Source organism: Triticum aestivum, chromosome 4B (genome assembly GCF_018294505.1).
Source record: "Triticum aestivum cultivar Chinese Spring chromosome 4B, IWGSC CS RefSeq v2.1, whole genome shotgun sequence".
Lineage (NCBI taxonomy): Eukaryota > Viridiplantae > Streptophyta > Magnoliopsida > Poales > Poaceae > Triticum > Triticum aestivum.
Genome location: NC_057804.1, coordinates 225,896,810 through 225,912,478, shown reverse-complemented (window position 1 = coordinate 225,912,478; position 15,669 = coordinate 225,896,810). Strand labels below are relative to the sequence as shown.

The window sequence follows — 15,669 nt, the reverse complement described above, 5'->3', positions numbered from 1 at the left end:
CAAAAAAACAGGAAAATAAACCGTTTAAAAAGCCAAAAACGCATGCGGAAAAATAAAAAAATAAAATCCGAAGGGAGTGCCCAGAGCACGACACGTGGCAAATGGCTGAGAGCGCGCCAAGTGGCGCTGATCGTTGCAAGGCTCTCGAAGGAGTGCTCGTTAATTAGTTGCTCCCGGCTTACCCCAATTATCTTATTAGGAGGATTATATAACTCGTGTAAGGATCCGTTATGGAATTAAACAAGAAGCGGTCACATTTGCTCGGCTTCCATAGGAGCCGGAAGACCTAACCCTAGCCTCCTTCCCTGCGCCATCTTCCTCTCAGTCGTCGCCTTCTCCCGCGCAACTAAGGCGCCGACGCGCCGAAGCCGACGCCCATCTCCTCGCCAACCAGCCTCCCACCCCTACAACCTACGGTTCAGGCCAGGTAGGGCCCAAGCTCCTACCAGTTTGGTATCAGTTAGCTTCGGTTCAATCATGTTTTCACCGCCGCCCAGCCCGTCTCTCCCGCTGTCGGTCACCTCGTCGCCTCCGGCGACTGATGAGGATACAGACCTGGGGTAGGCTCATAGGCCTGACCTATACGTCCTACCCAAGGTCACTACCCCTGAAGATAAGAAGACCAAGATTCCACTCTACGGTATAATCACTCGACCGTCATTCCCCACTTTCACTCGACCGTATGGGGAATGACTCGACCATATCGAAGACCAGGAGTCGGAAGAATGCACAACGGCCGGGCATTCAGTCCTTAGTCTTCATGAGCATTAAGAGTATTTAAGATTGCCGTTAGCAGTAATGCCCTTACTTTATGTACAATAAGCTCCTTGTAATGGAGGTGGGCTGGGGTCCTGGCGCACTCTATATAAGCCACCCCCCTCCTCTGGGACAGGGGTTCGGACCACCTGTAACTCAACACACATAATCCAATCGACTGCCTCCGGGCACCGAGACGTAGGGTCGTTACTTCCTTCGGGAAGGGCCTGAACTCGTAAAACCTCGTGTGTACATCTTCGCCATAGCTAAGATCTTGCCTCTCCATACCTACCCCCCTTTCTACTGTCAGACTTAGAACCACGACAGTTGGCGCCCACCTTGGGGTCGGTGTCTTAGCGACTTGTTGGTGAAGTTGCAAGTTTATTTTCCGATCATCATCATGGTTTCCGGCGGCGAGATGGTTGAGGGCCGCGAGATCCGTCTCGGCGCGCTCGTTTTCGTCGCCGACGACACAGCGTGGCTCCAAGAAGCTCCGCTTGATGTCGAGGTGCTCCCCGTGCGAGGGGCGACACACTTTCGCGCGTGCGTTCATGGCGTCCTTCTTCAGCAGCCGTCGACCCAGTATCAGTCGACTCCGGCAACATCTTCCCTCCCCGCTGTGCGCCGCCGCAAGCGATCTGGTCGGTCGCGGCTTCAGCGGTGGGTGAAGCACGCGGTGGCTCGGCGTTCGGCCACTCATCAAAGCGTGGCAATCGAACCCGACGAAACTCTCCACGGCCTGTTCGATCTGTCGACTGGCTCTGCAGAGACGTCGTCCGAGTGCGATAGCAGCGATCCTGCGGCTGAAGTCCTGATGGTCGATGGTCCGCGTAGCCCGCCTGGCTTTCCCCGTGAGGACGGCGAAGGAGCAGGCGGCGACCCATCACGTGTCCACAAGGAGTACCGTCCCGAACCTCTCTCTTTGCAGCAGAGAGAGGATCTTCGTCGTCGCAACATGGACGCACTTCACACGCCTATCGTTGGGGAAACTCCCGAGGCTCGAGCCTTGGAGGAGGCGTGTTTGGCTAACTTGGCTGAGCGCACTCGACTGGAGAACCTGCAGCGCGCTCTCGACGAGCGAGCCCGGGATCGAGTTCCTAATTCCAGTCGACGGCAGCTTTTCCCACCTCCATCTAAGGTATACCGTACTCCGATTCAGAACCTCACTGTTGCGGCCCAAATTGCAGAGTTGATTCAACCTTCTCAGTCAGAGGCTGGTCGAGGGTTGGAGCAGATCAGGGCCCTTCTCCGAGCAGCAGGAGAGCAGAATTCTGCGGTGTCTCAGTCGCGGAATAGGATACACAGCAGATCTGTGGTGGTAGATACATATCAGTCGGCCCATAGCCCAAGATCGCCTCCGCGGCGTGAAAGTCGTGGGCAGTACGATCGTCAGTTTGACTATGACAATTGTCGTCGAGTACCAATGCCTCCTCCGAGGAGTGCTTCGTACATGCCTCGGCAGAACGATGACAGACGCCATCACAGGGACGAGCGCAGAGTTCCAGTCGACCCAAGAGAGCCAGGCTTCGATGCGAGATCCATTCTCGTTCAAGGCCTGGTCGACCGGAATAGAGCACAGAGAGAAGATCTGGGCAGAGATCGTCCGAGTGGCAGCAGATTACATGTTTCAGGCCCAGAGTGTTTTGGCAGAGCCATCAGAGCAGCAGTGATTCCTCCCAACTTCAGATTGGCAACAGGAGTCAGTAAGTTCTTCGGGGAGTCCAAGCCTGAAACTTGGCTTGAAGATTACCGAGTGGCTGTGCAGATTGGAGGCGGAAATGACGAAATAGCGATGAAGCATCTCCCTCTAATGTTGGAAGGGTCAGCCCGAGCGTGGTTGACTCAGTTGGCCCCAGACAGTATACACAGCTGGGAAGAGCTACCTCGAGTGTTCGTACGAACCTTTGAGGGCACGTGCAAGCGGCCAGCAGGGCTACCCGAGTTGCAGCATTGTGTGCAGAAGCCGAATGAAACTTTGAGGGAATTCATTCAGAGGTGGACAACTTTGCATCACACCGTGGAGAATGTATCAGAGCATCAGGCGGTGTGCGCTTTCAAGGAAGGCGTCAAGTATCGAGAGTTGGTTCTGAAGTTCGGTCGGACTGGAGATATGACTCTGACCCGGATGATGGAGATAGCCACCCGGTATACTAACGGAGAAGAAGAGGATCGACTCCGAAGTGGGAAGAGTAAACCAGTCAGCCAAGAGGCCGGTGGAGGTGGTTTCAGTCGGAAGCAAAAGCGTAAAGCCGAGCCAGCGGCACCTGGGGAGATCGCAGCAGTGGCTCAAGGAAAGTTTAAGGGAAAACCTAAGGGGCAATGGCCTTCTAAGAAGGTGAAAAATCAAGCAGGAAATGATGTGCTGGACTTGTCGTGTCACATCCACACGAAGAAGGATGAGGAAGGTAATCTGATTTACCCAAAGCATACCACTCGACAATGTCAACTCCTAATCCAACAGTTCCGGGAGAAACATCCCAATGAGAAGGACAAGGAGTCGGACAGAGACACTACAAGAGGACAGACCTTTTGTAACACCATCTTGTGTTACTACAGGTCCAAAAATGGGTTACTAGACCATATAGTAACACTGTTTGGAATGTGTTCCATTAGACCGTGTTACTAAGTGGTGTCAACTGTCACACATAATAATTGTTACCATATGTTAAAAAATGTGTTACAGTTGCATTATAGTAACATGTGTGTTATGTGTTACCGAACACACCGGTAACACACTTTTGTAATTATAGTAACACCTAGTAACATATTTTGATAGACGTAGAACATCGGTGGTAACATGTTTATGTAACTATCATAACACAACTGGTAACACATTTTTTTAGCACCGGAACCCAACAAGTAACATAATATCCATGTATCGTAACACTATAATTATAGTTGTCAACTACTCTAGTAACAAATTTTGTAGCTATAGTAACACCATCAGTAACACTACTATATCAATATGGTAACATAATTAATGTATTTGTTTTTTATTAGTAACCACAAAATTGGATACCCATTTTATGGAATATAAATTTATTTAATAAAATAAATGCAATTGCATAAATTGTTAATTATTTTATTATTATGCTTGGCAGCATATCAAAATGATATTTAAACTGAAGCAGAACACATACAGAAATTCGTACGAAGATATTTATTATGAACATAGAAGAGTATATGATACATATGCATTACAATAAAGATATCAGCCATATAATTTTGAGGATAGAAAACACAACTATGGGGAATATTACACTGTCGCATTTGCATCAATTCGATGAAAGAAAAAGATCTTCTGGATGATATTACACTTTTAAATCTATCAATGTAAACTACAACTATTGGTAGCTAAAATCTTTAAATTTTATTTGCTTCTTGATCCAAGAATTCAACTGCAAATCAACCATCCTTCTCTCGAATCTATAGAAGAAAATTGCACCTTAGATATGTGTGATTAAATGTACACAAATATGATTTCAGAATGTGGAAGGGAAGATTGTAACTTACAAAAGATGAAGGCGAGGCAATTAAGTATCCTGAAGTGAAAGCCTCGCCAATTGTCTTGCAATCAGAAACTTCCCTTACCAACTCCTCATTATCAAGAATAGGTTCGTCTATGCGCACAAGAGCAAATTCAGCACCTAACTCAATACCACCAGCCTTAGTTCTTGGATCAGTACTTCGAATAGTACCATACGCAACATTCCGCTTGTTGGGATATGTTGAAGTCTTTAAGACTACTTTGAAAGCAACCTATATTATGATCAATATTAGCATTCTATGACATGATAATATAATTTGCATGAATAATATGAGATCGTTTTAATGTCAACCCACTAAGGTGCCCTAAGAAACTAAATAAACTGGACCCGACAACGAAGTCTAATGCCCAAGGTCACCTCGCTAGCTCATGCTTGGTTAAATTTATCGTTTACTTGCATACAGCAGATTGAGCAAAAATTGTAATAAAATCCATTTTTCAAGCAGACATGATAATGAGGGTTTGGGTTGGTAATTTGGGTGCAGTAAACCATGCTACTTGGTGAATCTTTACCTTGATGGAAGAAGAACGCCTTCTTTTTGAGCGGTGTGGGTGTTCAGTTCTAGTCCTTTGCTAGTTCGGTCTTGAAACAGATTCACCCGTAATATTCCTCGTTTCCCTCAGCTACCAAGATACAACAATATTAGATGGAATGATATTCATACCTTGAAGCTACAGAAAGCTACAACTTCAAAACTCAAAAGGCACGAAAATTACCTCTAGCACAGAATCAATAACAAGGTCTTGTGGTGATGATGAATTTTGTTGAATTTGTAATTGGTTGACATCATGGTCGCCAACCTAGTTCCATGACACAACAATGGTAAGCAAGTAATTATTTTATATTCTATCTTTGTGACTTGAGTAAGAGTAACTACATGCATAACCTTTTCGTGCGAACGCGATAAATTATTATCCTCAGGAATGTCATGTTGCATAGACGAGAGTGCCTCAATGGGTCCATTGCACTGGATTCTCTGCAAACTGAAATATTAATATGAAGGTTTCGAGTGACAAGCAATGATGTAGGCATTTATTAACATTACCTTTGTTTTACCAAGCAGTAGTGGTGACCGAGAAATACCATTATCATTTGATTAGAGGTTTTCCTACAGAACTAACAAATCTGAGTATACTATTGATAGAAATGCATGCAAAGGGTGGGATAAAGAAGACCTTTACCTCTTCTATGCCATTATTGACATAGCCTTCTTTGTTATTCATATCTTTAATAATCTGGTCTTGCTTTTTTATATGCTCCTTCATCTTTGCTATTACCTCCCAAACGTCATGTTCAACTTCATATGATGATCCATCTGTTGTAGCCATATTGATGTTTTAGATACCGTGGCGTCCGACCATAGACTTGCTTAGGAGTTGGAAGCAAACCCATGCCATGCACTTGTCCAATCTTTTCTTTCCCTAACACTTCCTGTAGGGCATCACCTTCCCATGCGACTCTTCCATTCAAATTTTGTGCCAACTCTGGTAGTTCGGTTATTAGATTCTCCAATCGATCCTATAAGAAAAGAATCATGCATACACTAGTTAGATTGAACCATAACTTGATCCCGAGAACAATTAGACAATTTCTATATTAATTGCCTACCAGGCGCTTATTTCTATCTTTATTTTTCGCATCAGCATCGTCCTTCTTCTTGTGAGTTGCTAAATAAACCTTTGATCTGTGTGGTCGTTTCTTTTCAGGATCAGCTTGCCTCTACAAAGCAGAAACAGCACCCATATGACAAAAGAGACACGGGACAACACTTCAGGAATCAAGATTACTCACCATGTCTTCACCCCAACAAGCATAACTCTTTGTGCCAGCATTATGTGAATCCTTCACGAGGGAACGACTAATTATGTTCTTCTCAGCAAGGGCCTGTTATGATGTAACCATATTGTAAATGCAACTTTTAATATAAGCCCGAGAACTCACATTTAAATGTCAAAACAGGAAAGTACAGTATCTCATTCATTACCCTTCCTTTTTTGGACTTCCAATATTTAACAAGCCCACGCCATTGATCGTTGTCCACATCTTCTGGACAGAGCTTATACAAAGCCTTTCGCTTGATGTTTGGATTTTTTTCAATGGCGGGTTTGAAGAAAGCATCTTTCAAACTAGACTTAAATTTCCTCCAGTCTCTTCCAATTGATTTGAGTATCCATTTTTCACATGATCGAGGATACACGAACTTTGTCTGAAAATACAAAATAATGAATGGATGTAAATAGACATGCAGACCACACTACATCTCATGTAGACAAATTAGATATAAATAGAAGGGCAGCAAATAACATATTTTGTTTTCTTGTTAATTGTGAAGTACCTGTACGCACTGCAATATTGTTTCCTCACCACTATTCTTTTTGACATGACGCCAATCATTTATGTTTAGTGGGTAAAATCCTCCATTTCTAGCAACCGTGCCCAGAAACTTCCCCAAGATTGCACCTTCATCTCCTATAGGCTGGCTATCTTCATTGCATTTCACAACTATTCTCTGCCCCTTTGGCATGTTCCAGACAATTGGCAAGCTTGTTCTCTTGCGCTTGCGTACTTCCTTGTCTACTATAAGATTAATTAAGAAAAGTACTAATGAAATGACGCCCGCCGATTATTCTTTCGATACTAAGCATATACAAGTTAATTAATAGAAGCACAAAATGTAATAGGTTTGTTACCTTGATTGTGCACTTGACCCTCTTCATCGACCAATGCTTGTGATTCATGACCTTGTGGGAATTGCTCACCATTGTTGCAGTCTCCATCTTCATCATCACGTTGGTCCGTAACCTGAATCACATTCAACCTTTTTGACCTACGTGGTGGTCCAGCAGAACAACCACACATCTTTTATTCCAATAATTACAACAGTAGATACAGATATGTAATAAGCATGGTTCAAGAGGGATACTTTGCAGCCCTTGCATAGTAAGTTGCCCTGCCCCTTCAGCAGAGACACCACCGTCCTGTAAGAGAACACTCTCATTTGGATGGTTAGATGGAGCAACATCAATTTTCTTGCTAGGCGGAGCAATATGATCGTCAGCCTTCTCCTTAGACACATACAGATGGACAGCTTTCACAATCTCAGTGTCAGACAACATTTTCATCACAACACCTTCATCATAAATGTGAACTAAGTAGGAGCTGCCTAGACGGGGTTTTTTCGCATAGTACAGAAAGTCAATTGCCTGAAAGCCAACTTCTTCGATCATCAAGATTAAGTCGTAATACAAGACATCACCTCTCATCATGGATCTTTGTAAAATTTTGGCTTCCTGATTTGTATCTTCATAGTGCAGGTATATGGTCAACATGTCCGTCGCCATCCTAAGTTATATATAAAAATGTCAATTAAATCATTACAAGTAAAGCCAAATTAACTAATGACATAACAGGGACAATTTAATTTGCCAATAGACATGTGAATGGAGAGGGCAGAGAAGTACACAGTAGCACGTCAATGCACTATCAGCTTATCATAACTTAAAACAGAGAGATGAGGTACAAGACCATGGGTCCAGCCACACCCACACTAAGATATAACGCTGTCGACATATGGATTCAGGACAGGTTTAAGTTGAAAAGTGTACAGGACCTGATGATGTTCACTGCTTCCCTAAACAGAATGGAAATTGAAAGTACATTGGATCATCGGGCGATGGTGCAAATCTTAAGCGTTTTCTCTGTTCGTAATTTCAGTCATTTTTTATCCTAATGGTTCAATTTACGCAGGCAAAACTGTTACAGTAGATCAGCTGCATCGAATCGAAGAGCATAGTTGGGTTTAATGGGCTTTTCAACATATGTGATTGCTTAATTATTTGTCTACGTATGGGTTAATTATGCAATTAGCCACGGCCATTAGGCATCTACAGTACACACAGTGCTACGAATTGTTGAGGGAGCGAGCGATTGGCAGGGGAACCCCTGCTGGCCTCTCCCTGTCCCCGCCCCTGCATCACTACAGTGGTGTTTCACCTAGCATACTTCAGAGAATTCGTAGCAGTCAGATCAGGGAAGGGTGGGCGTTCAGATCCATACCAGCCACGAGATCGTACTCCTTCAGGATGTAGGTGGCGGAGCTGAAGACCGACGAAGCCGTCGCCGCAACGATCCAAACGGCGCCGGGACAGATCGAGGAAGCGGCGCCGATGCTGGTCGAGGAAGCGGTACATCCTACGGGGGTTGAGATGGGGGGGGGAGGTGGCGGCCGCTGCGTTGGAGTGCGGCGAGGTAGCCGCCGAACGGTGGGCGGCTGGGCTGGATGTGGATGGGTTTGAGACCCAATTTATCTAGCGTTTTTTAGTTAGTTGGAGGGAAAAGTAAGCGCGAAAGTAATTGGAGGGAAAAGTAAGCGCCATGGTTGAGAACTGGAGGGAAATTTGGATATATTCTTTTTTTATCAAGGAGAACAGGAGGGAAATTGTTTTGGAAGAACCGGGACATTGTTACATATATTAATTTGTTTGAAATATAAATTTTCCAAAAAGTGTTTTTGGCATGGAAAAATAGAGTATATTGTATTTATTACTTTATTGATTGAAAGGGAAATTAGATATAGATAAATAGTAATGGCTTTATAAAATTGATTTACGTAACATGTGCTAAATAACCTATAACATGGTTTCTTGCTCTAACAGCGGCGATCGGCTGGCAGATCCCGCTCCTGATCGGTCGTCTCGACCAAGATCGTATCATTCCCACACGCCTTCCAATGGAGGCTATGACCGGTGTGGGACAAAACTATGACTAACATCAATGGTAGAAGTTGCAACCCGTCCAGGAACATGTTGTGACCAACGAGGCTAACGACTTTTGATCGGTGCTGAGAGCACAAGTGGTGGTGCTACAAAGTGGCGACGATGAAATGCGTCAGCTGCCACCACCCGTCGACGGTGTTGTAACGACATATCCATGGTGATAGAGCATAAGGGGAGGGTATCCCAGCTACACCACAGTTCAAAAAAACGACCATACTTGCAGTCATATCAGAAAAAGGAAACTTGCAACCTCGATGGCTGGTTAAAGAAAAACATTTTGTAACTCGATCGACCGATATGACTCCTGATCGGTCGCCTCAACCAAGATCACGTCATCCCCGCACGACTGCCCATGGAAGCTATGCCCGGTGTGGGAGAAAGCTAAGACCGACAATGCTATAAGTTGCAATCAGCCCGAGAGCATGTTGTAACCCGCGAGGCTGACGACTTTTGACCGGTGTTGAGAGCGCATGGGGTGGTGCTACGAAATTGGCGACGACGATATGCGTCAGCTATGACCGACCGCGGGCGGTGTTGTAACGACATATCCGAGAGGCTGACAGATAAATCTAGCCTCCTCATTCCTTCCACCTTCATGGCGATACAGAATAAGGGGAGGGATACCAGCTGCACGCACGGTTTAAAAAACCGAGCGTACTTGCAGTTGTACTAGAGAAGGAAACCTGCGACCTTGATGGTTCTTTAAATAAAACTATTGTATTTAGACCGACCGATCTTGCTTTTGATTGGTCGCCTCGACCAAGATCGTGTCATCCCACACGACTGCCCATGGAATCTATGCCGTGTGGGGGAAAGCTATGACTGACAACCGACCGCAAATGATGTTGAAAGGACATATCCGAGAGGCTGTCAAATCAATCTACTCTCGTTCCAAGGACGTTAAGCGATGGACTTGCGGCTCCCTGGCCTGCAGCACCGGCCGCCACAACTAGTTGATGCTCGTGGGCAGCTGCGCCGGCCACCTTGACTAGGACCAATGTGTGAGGTCAAGCAGCCAGTGGACGCGCCGCCAGGTGCGCCGTCCACTCCTTCTTACTGAACGACTTTAGCGACACACACGGTGGCCCACGGTGCGGCTGCCCTGGCATGACGGTGTGTAGTTTCCCGACCACGGTGAGGCACGACATTGGCATGAGGGGTGCGGTCTCAAGAATAGAACAAACAGCCGACACAATCTTGGGATGGATGGGGGGCACTCCATGGTGTAATGCGGTGGCCGGAGAAGGCGCGTCGGTGAAGGAGCATCGAGGTCGGGGGCCGCGGAGGATCTATTCGGGTCGGGATACAGGAAAGACCCTGCAAAACAACGATTTATAGTGGATGGCCCGATTATTATAGCGGACGACCTTATTTACGGAATCTGGTAGAGATGCTTCTACATTAGACAATAGGTTTTTGAAGGACGCGGACCTGCTGTTGGACTAGTAAAAACCAGAATCGATGACCTAGTCAGTTGGCTTAGCTCCATTGACTGTCGAGGCAATAAAAAACGGTTGAGCCAAGTTTTTTATTTTTGAGAATTAAACGATGCCAAGTGTCAAAATCACTAATTGAGGAATACTCCTTGCGGAGATCACTTCAACTTCCCCAGGTTGCGACAAGTGGCGTGTTGCATGTGCGCCACTTGTCGCAACCTGGGAGTTTTCCCTTTTTTCGTAGATCCGTTTATTCAAAATGTTTTATCTCTTAAACCGTGCGTCCAAATCTCGAACCGCTTTCGCCATTGGATTCCTCGCGTCGAGATCTTCAAAACTAGATCCCATGTTGATAGGTTTTGACAAACTTTTTTTTCAAGAAAAAACCAGACAAAAAAACCGACGAAAAAACCGAACCGGAAACACGGATTTTTTTCCCTTTCCGAAAGAGGCACGCCCGTGCCTCTGACAAAAGCACAACCGTGCCTCTGGCGGAAGCAAAACCGTGCCTCTCGTGAAAGAAAAAAACAGAAAACTCGTTTTTTTTCTTTTCCAAAAGAGGCACGCCCGTGCCTCTCGCGAAAGCACAACCGTGCCTCTGGCGGAAGCAAAACCGTGCCTCTCGCAAAAGAAAAAAACAGAAAACGCATTTTTTCCCTTTCCAAAAGAGGCACGCCCGTGCCTCTCGCGAAAGCACAACCGTGCCTCTGGCGGAAGCAAAACCGAGCCTCTCGCGAAAGAAAAAAAACAGAAAACGCGTTTTTCCCTTTTCGAAAGAGGCACGCCCGTGCCTCTCGCGAAAGCACAACCGTGCCTCTGGCGGAAGCAAAACCGTGCCTCTCGCGAAAGAAAAAAAATAGAAAATGTGTTTTTTTTCTTTCCGAAAGAGGCACGCCCGTGCCTCTCGCGAAAGCACAACCGTGCCTCTCGCGGAAAAAAAAACAGAAAACACTTTTTTCCCCTTTTCGAAAGAGGCACGCCCGTGCCTCTCGCAAAAGCACAAGCGTGCCTCTGGCGGAAGCAAAACCGTGCCTCTCGCGAAAGAAGAAAAAAAAACAGAAAACACGTTTTTTTTGCTTTCCAAAAGAGGCACGCCCGAGCCTCTCGCGAAAGCACAACCGTGCCTCTGGCTGAAGCAAAACCGTGCCTCTCGCGAAAAAAAATGCATTTTTTTACGCAAAAAGATTAATTTTTTCGAAAAAAAATTGGTCGAAAAGCTAGGGAAGACCTGTAGAAAACCAAAACGTCAAAAAAAACCGAAAAAAAAATATTTTAAAAATTCGAAAACGCGTGCATAAAAATAAAAAAATAAAATCCAGAGGGAGCGCCCAGAGCACGACACGTGGCGAATGGCTGTGAGCGCGCCAAGTTGTGTCGATCGTCGCGAGGCTCCCGAAGGAGCGCTCGTTAATTAGTTGCTCCCGCCAAGTGTTTTATAAAAACCGTTGAACCCATGTCTCCAGAAAAGGCCATCGTTCTTCCTAAAAAAAGCCATCGTTTTCTGTGGCCGCAAAACGATTTTTTTCATGTGAATACGGTAGGTTTCCTCAAAAGAAAAAAGTGAATTGGTGGAAATATATCCACTACCCCCCTCCGCCGCCGCTTCCAACAGGGCGCAACCACCCCTGCCGCCGCCGCCCTTGCCCGGTGCGGCGACGCCGCCGCGCGCCACAAGGAGCCCAGGACCAACACGCCGGCGCCTCCCCGTACAACCGCGCGAGCACTGCTGCAGCGCTGCTGCTTGCTGGTCCAGCAACCCCCGCCGTCCAGGGGACGCCATCACCGCCGCCTGGTCTCGAAAATCCAGCTACTCCGGCCGTCCTCCGGTTGCCTCCCTCCTCTCAGAACTCCAGGCAGGACGACCAACCGACCAGGACGACGCCTCCCTCTGCTCCTGACCAGGACGCTGGTAATAGAAGCATCTTTATGTCATATGTCAACTTGTGAAGTTTGTGAACTACTAGAATTAGAAATATTAGGGAAAGGAACTAGAAATTGTTAGTGTATATCATAAATGATGCCGCTGTTCACATTGTCTTGATTGTCTGATTGCAGCTGCTGTTTGCTAGTTGCGTATATCTGGATCTTGTGCTTGCTAATTGATAGTATATTTGTAGTTGCTGGTTACTTTGTATTTTATTATGATTTGTTTATCTATTGATTGGAGTGTCTATTAGTAATATGGCTTAAAAAACTGGACATTGAACTGGCTTCTCCAATGTCTTGAGACCGAGCCAGATCAGGTTTCAGAGTGGCAGCTTCATGGCTTGCTGATGTGCTTCTCTTTTAAGTTATAAATAGGATCCTTGTAGAAGTAAACTAGTACTATTAGACCATCCGACCCATCTATGTCTGTTGTTGAAATAAAGACCAAACCAAGTCTGTTTAAGGAATTATAGGAAGACATGTTCATGTTAGTTTTGTCCCTTGTCACTTAGCGCAGTAACTACATTTCCTTTTGTTACAGTGTATAAATGGATTTAGAATTTATAAAGGAGCTATTGCTTTCTCCTAGACCAAGTGAGGAATACTTGGCTGGTGTTGTTGGTTTTCTTGACTTTGCGTACATCGGGAAAAGTTCTGATGCCAAGATCCATTATCCATGCGTCATATGTGTCAATGGATCGTTACAGAAGCGGGAGGACGTGTACGATCACTTGGTTTGTAGCGGATTTTCACCTGGATATACTGTTTGGGGTTGCCATGGGGAAACAACATCATTCATCTCTGCTAACAAACAAGGTGAAACTCCAACACACATGAGAAGTAACAAAAGATCACGATCACAGTTTGAAGGAACAAAATCTAATATGCGTCAGTTAGTGGAAGATGTTTTCTGTGGATCTCCAACGATAGAACCTGAAGCCCAAAATACGTCTAAACCAGGACCAGACCCTGAATCACAAGCTTCGACCTTTTGAGAGATGCAGATCAACCTTTATGGCCAGGCTCTGAACTATCCATCCTTTCTCTTGTTGTTATTCTCTTCCACATAAAAGCCACTAACAAGTGGAGCGATAAATCTTTAAATGATTTGCTAGCAGTTCTGTAGAAAGCAATTCCTAATGGTAAGAATTTACCTAGTACATTTTCTGAGGCGAAGAAGATCGTTGGAAAGGTTGGGCTTAGTTATGTGAGAATTCATTCTTGTGAAAATAACTGCCAGCTTTATAGGAAAGAGAAAGCAAGTGATGATTTTTGTTCAGCGTGTGGAACTTCAAGGTGGAAGAACATACCAGATAAAACTAATTTGACTAAGAAGGAAAGAAGGAAGGCAATCCCAAGGAAGGTGTTACGGTACTTTCCAATTATGCCAAGGCTTAAGAGGCTTTTCATGCACAAAGATACAGCTACAGTTTTAAGATGGCATGACGAAGAGCGCACAAAGGATGGAGCATCACGTCATATAGCTGATTCAGAGGCTTGGAAGGCCATTGATTCTAAGTATAAACACATCGCGTCAGACCCCCGAAACATGAGGTTTGGAGTAGGAGCTGATGGGTTCAATCCATTTGGGAAGATGAGTTCCAAACATAGCTGTTGGCCCGTGGTCTTAGTGCCCTATAATCTTCCTCCATGGTTATGCATGAAAGCCTCCTCTCTTCTGCTTACTTTGATTATTCCAGGTTACCCTGGAAAGAACTTCCATGTATTCATGGAACCAGTTTATGAGGAACTAGCTGAGTTGTTTGAAGTTGGAATGTTAACATATGATGCATCTCGAGATGAGAAGTTCCAACTTTATGCGGTTGTGTTGTGTACTGTGAGTGACTACCCTGGGCTTGCAATGGCTTCAGGACATAGCACCAGTTCTGAGTCCGGTTGTTTCCCGTGTAGTGATGAAACTTGGTCTTTACGCTTGAAACATGGGAGGAAGTTCTGTTTCATGGGACATCGCCGATTTCTGCACCCAGACCATGAGTTCCGCTATGAATCTGACTTGTTTGATGGATTGGAGGAACACAAAACAGAACCAACTCTTTATTCTAAAGTTGGAGTTTTAGATAAGATAAAATCAATTAAGAACTTCGATGATTCCAAAACTTGGAAGTTTGTTAACGGGTTTTTCTCTCATTTGACTTATTCGGACTACAATTTGCTCCGCCACAATCTAGATATTATGCACATTGAAAAGAATGTATGTGAAAATATAGATGGGACACTTCTAGGAATAGAGGGCAAGTCAAAGGATAATTTAAAGGCACGACTTGACCTACATGACATGAAAATCAGGCCAGAGCTACATCCTCAAAAAAAAACAATGACAAGTATTTTCTTCCTCCTGCTTCGTATACGTTGTCGAAGAAACAGAAGCAGCAGTTTTGCAAAGTACTTCATGATATAAGAGTACCAGATGGGTATTCGGGGAACATCTCAAGATGTGTAAATGTTTCTGAAGGGAGAATTTCAGGCCTTAAAAGCCATGATTGTCATATTCTGATGCAACAACTATTGCCTGTTGCATTGAGAGGCTTACTTCCAGATAATGTCACATCTGTCTTCTTTGATCAATGTGCATATTTTAGAGAAGTTAGTGCAAAGGTTCTTCATGTGAGAGATCTTGAGAAATTAGAGCAAAGAATAAATATAACATTATGCCGTATGGAGATGATATTTCCGCCCGGATTTTTTACTGTTATGGTGCATTTGGTTCTTCATCTAGCAACAGAGGCAAAAATAGGTGGCCCTGTGGCCTACCGTTCAATGTGGTTTTTGGAAAGGTACTTTGTCAAAAATGAGATATATATATTTTTTCTAATTATTACAGTACTACATTCATTAACATTTTTTGTCTTCTTTTTTCATTTTTTATTTATGCAGGTATCTCTGTGTCCTGAAGTCATATGTGCGTAACAGAGCACATCCAGAAGGATCTATCGCTGAAGCACATCTTGCAGACGAGTGCATGGCGTTTTGCTCAAGATATATTGATGGTTTCGCCACCAAGCATAATCGGCCTTCAAGGAATGACGATGACGATGAGGCGGTTGATGTTGAACAAGGATCAACTCTGTTTCCTTCGGTAGGAAAACCACTTGGAAAGCCTGGCAATTATGTTCTTTGAGGGATGACTAAATTCCAAGCACATAGATATGTGTTGTTCAACTGCTCAGATGTCAACCCATTCCTTCGGTAATACGTCAATCCTCTAAA

The 15,669-nt window shown here is 44.8% G+C and overlaps 1 protein-coding gene and 1 pseudogene across 14 annotated transcripts; one reads left to right on the top strand and one right to left on the bottom strand.

Moving 5' to 3' along the window:
* Positions 1 to 15,669, top strand: part of LOC123090064 (monosaccharide-sensing protein 2-like) — a 45,691-nt pseudogene that overhangs the window by 14,033 nt on the left and 15,989 nt on the right.
* On the bottom strand, positions 3,894 to 8,648 carry LOC123091865 (uncharacterized). Of its 14 annotated transcripts, none has more exons than XR_006443642.1 (15): positions 8,361 to 8,648; positions 7,561 to 7,646; positions 7,228 to 7,467; positions 6,995 to 7,106; positions 6,640 to 6,881; positions 6,289 to 6,510; positions 6,096 to 6,188; positions 5,913 to 6,023; positions 5,486 to 5,822; positions 5,350 to 5,412; positions 5,191 to 5,280; positions 5,021 to 5,104; positions 4,817 to 4,927; positions 4,270 to 4,515; positions 3,894 to 4,182 (listed from the first exon to the last, which is right to left on the bottom strand). XR_006443642.1 is itself a non-coding variant. In XM_044513470.1 (8 exons), the coding sequence occupies exons 2-8, from the start codon at positions 7,378 to 7,380 to the stop codon at positions 5,604 to 5,606; spliced, it is 1,152 nt and encodes a 383-aa protein (XP_044369405.1). In that variant the 5' UTR covers positions 7,381 to 7,646; positions 8,361 to 8,648; the 3' UTR covers positions 5,485 to 5,603. The 14 variants fall into 14 exon arrangements, 1 of the variants encoding a protein (XP_044369405.1); XR_006443649.1 differs by having other exon boundaries at positions 6,995 to 7,131; positions 7,228 to 7,282; XR_006443650.1 differs by having other exon boundaries at positions 6,640 to 6,878; positions 6,995 to 7,131; positions 7,228 to 7,282.